This window comes from Hipposideros armiger, unplaced genomic scaffold (assembly GCF_001890085.2).
Source record: "Hipposideros armiger isolate ML-2016 unplaced genomic scaffold, ASM189008v1 scaffold_42, whole genome shotgun sequence".
In the NCBI taxonomy this organism is placed as follows: domain Eukaryota; kingdom Metazoa; phylum Chordata; class Mammalia; order Chiroptera; family Hipposideridae; genus Hipposideros; species Hipposideros armiger.
In genome coordinates, this window is record NW_017731392.1 from 3,705,676 (window position 1) to 3,717,395 (window position 11,720).

An 11,720-nucleotide genomic window follows, 5' to 3' on the forward strand; every position below is an offset into this window, starting at 1 on the left:
AAAAACCCCAAGAATGTTTTGAATCGTTCTTGGTTACTCTATAACCATTTTATCACGGAAATGAGGCAATAAAGTAGGGTTCAGGTACTTGAAGAGTTGTACCTTAACCCAACTTCACTTCATGCTCAGTGCAAAAGAAAGCTATTAACACTGAAGGGTGACAGTTCAGAGACTTATTGCTCTCAGTATGAAAGACTAACCATCATTTCTTAGGTGGGAATATAATTTAAAAACAGGTAGCAAAATAGAATACCCTATTTATCAAGAAGTCATTGAGTTTCTCAAGTCTCCAAACAAGCCCCTATGAACCCCATGTGCATTTAAACAGCTCCAGTAACCATCCTCAAAACCTAAAACCTAAACATATTACATTGGGCAAGTTACTCTATGCCTTATGTATCAAGTGAAACATAATAGTATCAACCTCATTAAGTTGTTGGAAGTATTAAATGAGATTACATGTATAAAGAGTTTAGAAGACTGGCATATGTTAAGCACTCAACACATAGTAGCTACCATTAGTATTTTTTTAATAGTACCACTGTCTCCAGAAGCTTTCTATGTGTGAGCTATAGTGCTAGGCTCTCTCTATACACACTTCCATCCTCACCACAACCTTTAAAGACAAGTTCTAGTATTCCCACTTTACAAATGAGGACACTGAGGCTTCAGGGACTAATCCTGCCCAAGGATACAGAGCTAATAAACGGACAACACAGGGTTTGAACCCAAATCAGGCTGATACCCAGACTGCACTTTCCCACATCAAGACGTTTTTAATTCTTGATTTGCTGCAGTAAAAATAAGACAGAAAGTACAAAGCAATGATGTCTAAATAGTTCACCTGGATATGGCGTTTTGATACCATATGTGAATGGAAAAAGTCTGGCAAGTTGTGCATCAAACTGTTAACAGTGTTTACCTCTGGGAAGTAAAATTGGGGAAAGGTGTGGGGAAGACTTTTACCCTACGCTTTCCACATTTTTATATATTTGATCTTTTATAAAAAGCACGAGGGTTGTTGGGTAAACTTTTTATTGAAGTATGTAACATGCATACAGAAAGGTGTACGAATCATAAATACATAGCTGGATGGAGTCTCACAAAGAAAGCACACCCATGGAGCCAGCGCCAGTTTATCAGAACCGGTAACAGAACATGAGCTGCATTTCTAATCCCCTCGCGTCTCCTTCCCATCACTAACTTCCCGGCAAAGGTGACCAGGATCCTGACTTCCAACACCATAGATTAATTTTGCCTGATTCATTTTATATGCTTTATATATCAATATGTATTTAGGTAGAAATAGAATTATATTGATATATAACATATTATATATATATATAATATATATATATATATATTAACCGTTTTATGTCTGGCTTCTTTCCCTCACATATTTGTATGCTGTGTGTGTCTCATCCATATCCTTGTGCATCATTGTAATTCCTTCATTCTCATTGCTGTGATGTTTGATATCATGTAGCTATTTACTTGTCCATTCTACTGTAAGACATTTGAGTCGTTTTGAGTTTGAAGCTACTGTGGATAGTGCTCTTTGAAAATTCTTGACAAGGCTTTCGGTGCCCATGTGGACACACTTCTATTGAGCCTTTAACTGGAATTGTTGGGTCATAGGGTATGGGTATGTTTAGCTTTAGGAACATGAATATTTTTTAGAATTTCTTTTTTTTTTTTAATTGAGGTAAATTTAATCTATCTCTATGCATTTTAGTTACCTTTATCTTATATATGTTATACCTATGTCCTTATTGTCTTGTTTGATATGAGTAGTCATGTCTATGAAACTTAGGTCCTGAGTCCTTGGTCAAAAACCTGGCCTCCTACAAGGCCAGCGTTCTTCAGAAAATCATGTTTAATGTTTACGGCATTTATCAAGGAGGCCGTGTACTATGAACGTGAAAGTACACCACAGACCTCAGTTACTGACAAGCACTCCAGCTCACCCACGATGAAGCTAGTCATTAGAGCAACAATCATACAGGGTGCTAAGCGTCATACTGAAATGAACTTTTTTGTCTTAGGATTTCAGGGGTATATTTCATTTTGGACGTGGTTCGGGTGCCAATTTCCGGGCCCATCATTGGCTGGACAAGGTGGATCTGTCCACCACCTGATCATGTTCATTAGCCACAAAAACCGCCCCCAAATGCCCTCCTAACTACCCAGAAAGGCTTTTCTCTGGCCAGCCCTTCAACTTCTGTGCTCTTCTGTCTTTCACTGTCCGTATGGGCGTGGAATCCATAGCTGGACTATCAGTTCTCCCAGGTGGAGCCAGGACTTCTGGCTTTCAAGGAGGAACAGGGAGGGGAGATGCTGCTCTCTGGGATGCTCTGAGCTCCAGGAGCACTCGGGGCTGAGGCCACAGAGTGGCTAGAAGGCTACCTGGCCAACCACCCTGAGGGGCAGGCATCTTAGGCTTTGAGATCCCAAGAGTCTTACCCCTCACGTTGATGCCTGTACCATCACTAGCACTTCTCAGAGCTGTGTACCAAGATATTACTAATGAAATAGTGACAGTTATAGTTTATCAAGAGGCAGAATGTTGTGGTTAAAGCTGGCCTGGGAGTAAGTCTGCCCAGCGTCAAATCCCAGCTCTGCAATTGACCGACTTTGTGTCGGTGTCCCCGTGTGATGGGTTGTGGGAAGTACAGAAGCTAACTCGAGTGCACACCTAACAGAGTAGGCATTCAAAAAATGTTAGCTGCTATTAAAATATTAGTATGACATAGAGATTAAGGCCATGGGTACTCTAAAGCCAGACTGCTCAGCCGAATTCCAGCTCTAGCACTCACTACTGTATGACGCAGGCGAAGCTACTTAACGTTTCCATGCCTCAGTTTCCTCATCTGTAAAATGGTATCTTTATTGTATCTGCCTCACAAGATACTTTTGAGAATTACTGAGAGGCTATATTAAGCACTTAGAATAGTGCCTGGCATATAAAAAGTTCTATATACATTTTAACTATAGTTATTATCACAAGCCAATCAAATAAATAGGGCTCACAAACATCTTTCAAATGTAAATGGAGGTTCTTGTGATTAACACAAGAGTCATCTGGACACAAACATTCACAGATGAATAGCAACACGAATTCATCTGAAAACATTTCTGAATTCGCAATGTTTTCTCAATCAACTCATGGTTGAAGGTAGAACTAATGCCATATGAGAAGCCGGGACATTTTTTAACAATAAAAAGTTGGCCCTCATATTCAAAGGGTACAAAAGCATTAGGTTTGCTTGTTTGTTGACTATTTTATCTTTACAGAGAACTGAACCCTAGAGAAGGTATGCGACTTGCCCAGGGTCATCCAGCGTGGTGACCAGGACTGGAGCTCAGCTTGAGCCACTGCCCTGGACCTCTGACCAGGCGCCGTACAGAAGTGCTGGCAGCTTCCGCGGGCTTGCCTCTCAGACACACTGGAAGTCAAACCACCCTATAAAAGTTAATTTTCTAACACAGCCACTTTTGTTCATTTGAACCATTCTCTCCCCCTTTCCTTTACAAGGTCATTAAGTAGTTCAGTCAATGAAAAATTATGTAAATTCAAACAAATTACCTCACCCATAGGGACCTGAGCTTCCTCTCTGTAAAAGGCTTTGCTCTCCTCTGTGGAGCAAGGCGAGGCCCAGCGTGGATGCCAGTCCAAGCCTGGTCCCAGCACCACAGCCACTCCTTGGTGCTTCTCCCAGTCCTGATCAGCCTGTGGCAGTGTGACCCCGGGGGTTAGATGATAATTTCCTCTCCGTCACATGCAACGCTGCAGTACCTTCAAGCCATTCCTCTCCCCTCTCTCCTCAAAGACAAACCAGCACTTTTGGCACCCAGAAGGTTGGGGAAGGGGAGGGTCATAACCTGGCTTGGTGAATTTCAGGCCCGGAGGCTCAAACCATCACGTACAAGCTATTCCCTTCGATTCTCCCTCTTCCTCCTCTCTCCTTAGACCAGCAGGGATCAACCCGAGTAGCTAGTATTTCCCAGGTGATTGATTCCACAGAATGAGGGAGTGCAGAGCAAAGGCCATTAATGCATAATAATGGATCTTTATTGTTTTTTATAATCTGACAGATGAGCCCTGTTCTTTCTACCTTTAGGATATGATGTAAACCTACTTGAGTCCGGAAAGAACACTCTTAAAAAAAATCAGAAAAGACCCTCTGGCTACAGAATATTCATTATTAAGCACCCCTTAGGATATTAAGCAATTCCCCAGAAAACCACACAGCTCTTAGCAAAGGCTTCCCCAGGAGTCAACAGGCAAGTGAGAAGCTCCTCCCCATAAGAACATCCACTTATCTCTGACCCCACCCCTTCCTGTCTTTTGTCAGTTGCTGGGAGGGAAAAACAGTCAACATACACTGAGCAGCAATTTTCGCATGGGTGTCAATTCTCTGAAGGTTTCCCTTGAGAGCAACTAGTGGAAATAAGAAATTGACAGAAGAAAAAAAGTCTCAGAGATAGACCACTGCAGATTTGGAGCAGGAACTGACAGGAAAAAACCTCAGGGGACAGTGGCACATGTGTGTCTGGATCATCAGGGAGCCCGAGGTAGAGGACTTAAATGAAAAACTGGGAAAGGAAGAAAGCTAGTTTACGTCCATTTAAAGTTGAAAACCTGGCTTTTAATTTTAAGTTTATCACAATAGGTGAAAACACTGTTCTCCCATCACAATAGGAGAACACACTGTGTACTGTGTATGTGTGTGATTCTGTTCAGAAACAGGCAAAATGAAGCTTTAGTTTTCAGGATGCATATTTAGGTGGTAAAACTATAAAGAAAAACAAGTTGGTTTTTCCATAGGAGGTGATTACCGTAAGTCAGGATACGGTTATGTGCAGTGAGCTTCTGGGGTGCAGGCAATGTTTTATTACTTGCCTTGGTTGGTAATTAAACATGCACTTTATAATCAGCTGCTATGCATTTATATTTTATGACTTTGTTATGTCACGATAAAAAATAAGTTAAAAAAGAAAAAAAACAATTTCAAGTATGCCGATTACAGAGTTCTATTCAGTCTTTAGCATTTTAACAAAAGACTAGAGCTAATACCAGAATAATTCATACAGGAGAAAGCAAATATAGTTATTTAAATAGAAGGCACTCCTCTACCGGCCTAATTGTATGGTTTGCTTTGGTGTGGGGACCACACCAAGGTACATATACAAAACCATACTAGCACACTCACTCTATCTGCCCAGGATGATAAATGTAGCACACCTGCCAACCAGAAGGTGTGTGTAATTCTCAGGGCTCACACCTCCTCACGGTTAGTCACTCTTTATAGAGCACTCTCCCATATCTTAACTCACAGCAGAGATACAGGCAGCTTCAGACAATAGAAGGCTCATCCCAGTACAGCTCAAGTAAGCAGCAGACACCAGACCAGCACCAAGTCTCAGATGGCCACCTCAGGACCCCTTTATGACAATGACTTTCCCATTCCCAGGAGGAGGCCCACATTCTTCCATGTGGAAATAAGGAGATGGAGAAACAAGGAAACTACTGTCAGCATGAGAATGTCACCTCCTGAGCCACTTTCACTTATCAATTAAAGCACCTGCCAAGGGCATTATAAAGATTAGCTTCCCTCACCAGACCATGAACACCTGAGAATGGAGTTGTGCCCTCTCATTTCCGAGGCCCCAGGGCTTTGGACCGTTTCTAGAATATGGTAATATGCTCATTAAACATGTGCTAATAAATTACTTAATATATGAACGTACAAACTAATGAATTTACAATGTTGTTTTCCACCACATTGCATTATTCCTACACAGTGTCACTTGCATTAAGATTTTTTTAAGCAGTTAAAATGCCAGGTAGTAACTGCCCTTTTAGCAGATTGCCAATATATCTTCTACTTCTTAAAAAAAGGTTTCATGGCATATATAATAAATTCAGAGGTGGAGAGGGCTGACAGGTTAATTATAGACACAAAGAACAGGGACAAATGGACTATGAGGTAAGCGAGTCTAAATGTACCTTCCCTGGACAAGCATTTATTTATAAACCTGCAAAGATTTACTGGGCATGGCCAGGTTCAGCTCTGTGTCAGGCTTGCGGGCGGGGGGTCCAGATTAGAGGGAGGCACAGTTTCTGCGCTTGAGGAATTCAGTGGCTGGGAAGACAGCCTGTACCTGCAAGAATAATCAAAGAGGTCACCTCGGGACAGCAGGTGGAAGACAGGGGGAAGATAGGGCCTAAGAACAGAGTGAGGCACCTGGCTTCTGGGGGGGTGAGATGGTCAGAGAAGACCCCCTAAGTCCACTAGGCCCACCAGGAAAGAGATGTGGGTAGGACTGTGGGTGGCAGAGAAGCCAAGGAGGCCCCCAATTCCTTTCCTCCTGCACTTCCCACCACACTCCTTCCGCTGCTGGGGGTGGGGGACTTAAATCAAAAGGACCCACAGAGATCTTCCCCTTCCCTCTCCACCCTCACCCCGCCCCCCTCCAAGCAAAAAGAGATATTCAGATGGCTGGGGAAGCAAGTATTGGACCAGCTTCAGTAAATAGATGGGCCCAAGAATGTAATGTGAGGCATTTCGGCAAGGTGTGGACACCAAGGAGTGCTTTTTGCTCCCTTGACTGAAATATCATTCAGTCAAAAAATATTTATTGGCCACCTTCTAGGTTCCGGCACTGAATGTGGCCACTCTCAGGGAGTGGGACATCAAAACTCCCTTTAGCCCAGACTAGATGACCAAAGCCTGGGCCTCCAAACACTGAGTCCGGGTCTTTGAGGTTTCTGGTGGTCTCCGATTGAACCTGGGCTCTCACAGAAATGCGGCCCTTCTAAGAAGTTTGCGATTATTCCTTTGATTCAAGTATTTCTGGGGGGAAAGGGCTGATCAGTTGATAATCCGGGAATGCTAAGAAATACGGCCATGGCCACCTCCCGCAGGGGGAACGGGGATGTCCTTCGTCCAAAAGGATTTATTCGGGCTTTTTTGTTTCCAAAATTCCACCTTTTCTCCAAAAGATAATTAGAGAGGTGAGACCTGGCCATGGCTGAGATCCAGAGTGAGAAATGAGTTGTTTCGGTTGTGCGTTTAAAGTTAATCCCACTCGCCTCCCACTCCACCTCACTTTCCAGGTCGTCCAGGTTGCTTCCCAACGACTGTCCGCCACTCTGCGACTCGTGAAGACCCGAGAAGCGCTATCCCCCCAGCGCGCGAGATCTGCGGGGGACCCTCACACCCTCCCCGCTTCACAAAGCGCGTCCACACGCCGGGCCGCGCTGCGCTTCCGGGGCGAAGGAACTCCAACTGCTCCCTTCAATTTCGCGGACTGGGTAGGTGTGCGCCCGGCCTCCGCCCCGCTCGCCCCGGAGCGCAGCGTCCGGGAAGGGGCTGCCGGGGGCGCCGAGCCCGAGGAGCGCGAACAGCGCTCACCGCAAGCGCTCCGGGGCGCACCTGGATGCGCCGCGCGGCCGCAGCTCCCACCCCAGTTCCCGAAACCGCCGACTCCGACAGCGCCCGCCGGGCCCCAGCCTTCCCCAGGTTCCCTCCGGGCCACGCCGCTCCCCGGGCTGGGAGCGCCCCGCTCCCCGCTCCCCGCGCCGCCCAGGTTGCTCTTACCCGGGAAATGGCGAGAGGCTGCTCGAAGTCCTTGCCCCCCACGAGGCGGAAGCCCCAGGGCCCCGGGCCCTGGAGCACTATTTGCTGAGTGGTCATGGCGCGGCGACAACGAGCGGCGACCCGCGGGGACAGACGCGACAGGACGCGGCGCGGCGCACTGGGCTCTCCGGGACGCTCTAGGAGAAAGGGCGCGCGCCACGGGCCGGGGGAGCCTGGGGCGCGCGGGAAGGAGGGCGGGGGCGGCTCCGCCCAGGCCGGGGTAAGGCCGCCAGCCCCGCCCGTCCTCCCCCCCGCGGCCCGTCCTCCGCCTCGTGGCCCGCGGAGCGCCCCGGCTGGGAGTCGGTCCGAGAAAGCCCCGAGTCTAGTTAAGGGACCCGGTTCTCTGCAGCTCCGCCCCGGACCCCAGCACCGCCCAGGGCACTAGGTGAGAGGCAGGCATGTTCCGACAGATCTGGTCTTGGGTGCTTTTTGAAACGCGTTTAGAAGTGCTGTGCAAAGTCAACTTTTTGAGAGCAGTTCCATCTTCACATTTGCTTTTTTGTAAAAGATCAGGGTGTGTTAAAGGTGCTGTCGAATGATCTCATTTGAGGCTATGAAGCAGTCAGTGCATTTAGCCCCATTTTACAGCTGAAGTAACTGGGTCGGCCCAGGGTTAGAAGACTTGCCCGAGGCCACACAGCTCGCCAGTCCCGGTCTCCCGTTGCTAAGGAAGCCCAGACAGGAACTTTTCTAATGCTAATGAGAGTTGTTATAAATGGACATCAAAACCTTTCTAAAAACCTTTCCTCCAGGCCGCATTGCACTGTAGGTTCTGACCTTCCCAATACCAGACATCCAGTCAGGGGCGGGCCCAGGGCTAAATACATGGAAAGGGCACTGGGTTGAGTAGGAAGACCTGGGTTGCCAGCCTTCCCCTAGCCTCCCAACTGGCCTCCCTGCCACTCTGGCTCCTTGAGTGCTTTCTCCACGCCAGACCAGACCGTGTCTCACGCTGTCCGCTGGGTCCCCTCTTTGAGTAAAGCCGAAATCCTTAAAATGCTTGTAAGACCACCCACAATGACGCCAACTCCTTCTCTGACCTTCTGTCTTCCAGCTGCCCTGACACCACCACCACCCCACTCTGGCCGCCTTGCTTCTGCCTCAGGGCCTCGCATCAGGGCGTCTGTCTGGAATGCTTTCCTCCTAGACATCCCTTGGCTCACTCTGTTCAGATGTCATCATCTCGGAGCACCGTACTTAAAACTTCCTTTTTAGAATATTGTCACCTTCCCGTGCTTTATTTTTCTCGATTGTGTTTATTACCATCTGACATGCTCAATATTTTACTTATTTGTCCCACCTCTAAGCATTAATTCCATGGTGGTAGAGTTTTTATCCGTTTTGATCACTGCTGTGTCCCAGTGCCTAGAATAGTGCCTGGCACATAGTATTTAGTGAATGCAATGCATTGTCCATTCTTAGGACCACTTCCCCCCTTTTGGGGACCAGGTTCTTCATAGTTTTCTTAGCACTCATTCATCCTGGCACCAGGCCCCCAGCGCAGTGCTTGACACAGAGCACATGCTTAATGTATACGATATTGTGATTTATAAAAAATATATATATTTGGTCATTCAATGACCAAATATATATATTTCTCATGTATTCTTAGTTGTCATCCACAATTCCTGGCTCACAGTTCCCCCAAACCTCGGAATTTTCCAAGTGTTGAGAATGATAAAGGTGTCTTTTGTTATGTGAATGAAATGACCTTTAAAAAGCATCTGAAGATGGGGGCGGGTTGCCAGGAGAACCAACCAGCTGATTAAAGGTTGGAATTTTTCAGTCCCCCCCCACCACCACCACCTGTCAAAAGGAGTAGAGCTAGAGATTGAATCAGTGGCCAATAGCCAGTGATTTAATCAGTCATGCCTACGTAATGAAGCCTCCATAAAAACAGACTAACATTAACTCAGAGGTTCCACAGCCTCCTCCTTGGGTTTGATGAATTTGTTTCTGAGAGCTTCCGGGTTGGTGAACACATGGAGATGCTGGGAGAGTGGCAGGCCACTTCTCCCAAACCTTACCCTATGCATCTCTTCCACCTGGCTGTTCCTGAATTATATCCTTGTCCAAAAAAACCAGTGATCTAGTAACATGTTTCTCTGAGTTCTGTGAGTCATTCTAGCAAATTAATCAGACCCAAAGAGGGGGGTGTGGATACATACCTCTGATTTACAGCCAGTCAGTCTGAAGTACAGGTAACAACCTAGACTTGTGATTGGTATACTGAGTTGGAGGGAGTTGTTGGAACCTCCAATCTATGGCCAGTTGGTCAGAAGCACAAGTATGAGTCTGAAGTGTGTGTGTAGGGGGAGGTGGGTGCAGAGGAGGGAGCAGTCTTGTAGAACTAAACCCTTAGCCTGTGGAATCTGATGCTATCTCTAGGTAGACAGATAGTGTTAGAATTGAGTTGAATTCTCAGATACCCTGCTGGTGTCCAAGAATTGTTTGTTGGTCGGGGGATACTCCCCACATTGGAATTAGGCCCAGGAACCAAGTTTAATGTTCATTAAAAGCAGGACTCTGTCTCCTTGTGATGCTGAACGACCTACGGAGGATCCCTGTCCACAGATTTACACATGAAAGGATCATCTTACTTGTCTGATGTATCTTAGCACAAATGCCTATTTTTAGGAATGGTTTGCTTGTATTTAGAAATCAAAGTGGATTTATGTTATCTATACATCCCTCCCTGTCCCCTTGCATCCTGATGTTCTTCTTTCTTGAATCTGAGAAAAAGAAATGGAGTTAAAGCGAGGAACCCGCCACTTGCTTCATTGAACCCCCAAATCCACCCACTTTGATTAAGATTCTGCTGATTAGACAACATGTTAGTGTTTCAAGCCCCTGCAGAATTTTGCAGAATCGCCAGATTCTGAGTATGGCTTTGATGTGTAGCAGTGTTGAATATTTTGCGTCCCTGGGAGAGAAAAGGGTTGAAAAGCCATATCTTCTGTGCCACCCACGGAGGGAGGCTGCCTCTCATTCATCCCCATGTGTCCTGCTAGCATGGACCTGATATATCATAGGTACCAACAGTGATTATTATACAGATATAGGGCACTAGTACATTTGTGAGGGCTGTGAGTCCTCAGTTTGCTTCATTTAGTTGTCAAATATTCTCAGTTGTAATCTGGATCTACATAGCAAGAGCTATTGGGTTGTCGGAAAAGTCATGATGTATTTCGTCTATGTTTTTCAAAGGTCATTTATTTATATAAAGGACAAAGAGCAATCAATGATATATTGCCCGTTTTGTTCAATACCTTTTGCCATCTTTCAGTGAGCTTCATAATTCCTCATGCATAGAAAGACCTGTCTTTCTTTGCGAAAAACTGAACAAGGTGCTGATTTACAGCCTCATCTGAATTGAATGTTATACCACACAAGGAGTTTTGAAGAGAGCAAGACAAGTGGAAGTCTGACAGCACAAGGTCAGGCCAGTATGGTGGGTGTGGCAACACATCCCATCCAAGCTCCAGTAACTTTTTTTTTTTTAAGATTTTATTGGGGAATTGGGGGAGGGGAACAGCATTGGGGAATCAGGGAAGGTGAACAGACAAGTTGCTGTCCTTTTGTTCTTCAGTCTAGTTGTGGAGGACGTCGCTTCACCGGCCCATGTTGGTATTATCATTGTGCTCTTCCCGGGTGAGGCAGATTGGTCGCTGGTCACTGGACGGCTGCTCACAGCAGCTCTTGGCAGCTTTTGGGGCTTCCAGCCGCTCACGGTAGCTTATGGGAGCCCACTGCAGCAGGGGCTGCAGCTTATGCCATCCCTGGCGACTCACGGCAGCCCAGCTCCTGGTCGAGCTGTTGTTCACCATCTTAGCTTAGAGGGTGCAGCGTCACTGGACCTCATGTGGGATCCAAACCGAGGCCCTGCTGCTCAGCGCTGGCGTCCCAAGCCAACTCCTAACCAATGCGCCACTTGGCCGGCCTGAAGCTCCAATAGTTTTTGACGGGTGATCAAACTTGTGTGTGGTCTCACGTTGTCATGATAGAACACAGCTCCTTTATAATTAAGAAGCTCTGGACGTTTCTGGATGATGGATTCGTTCAAACTGTACAATTGCC

At 46.4% G+C, this 11,720-nt stretch overlaps 1 protein-coding gene across 1 annotated transcript in view; it reads right to left on the reverse strand.

The window, feature by feature from the left end:
* PDLIM1 (PDZ and LIM domain 1) overlaps positions 1-7,914 on the reverse strand; it is a 40,278-nt gene extending 32,364 nt beyond the window's left edge. Inside the window, exon 1 of the mRNA XM_019639129.1 lies at positions 7,605-7,914. Coding sequence (XP_019494674.1) covers positions 7,605-7,700 — 96 coding nt within the window. The 5' untranslated portion in view covers positions 7,701-7,914. The remainder of the gene's footprint in view (positions 1-7,604) is intronic.
* Between the last annotated feature and the right edge of the window lie 3,806 nt (positions 7,915-11,720).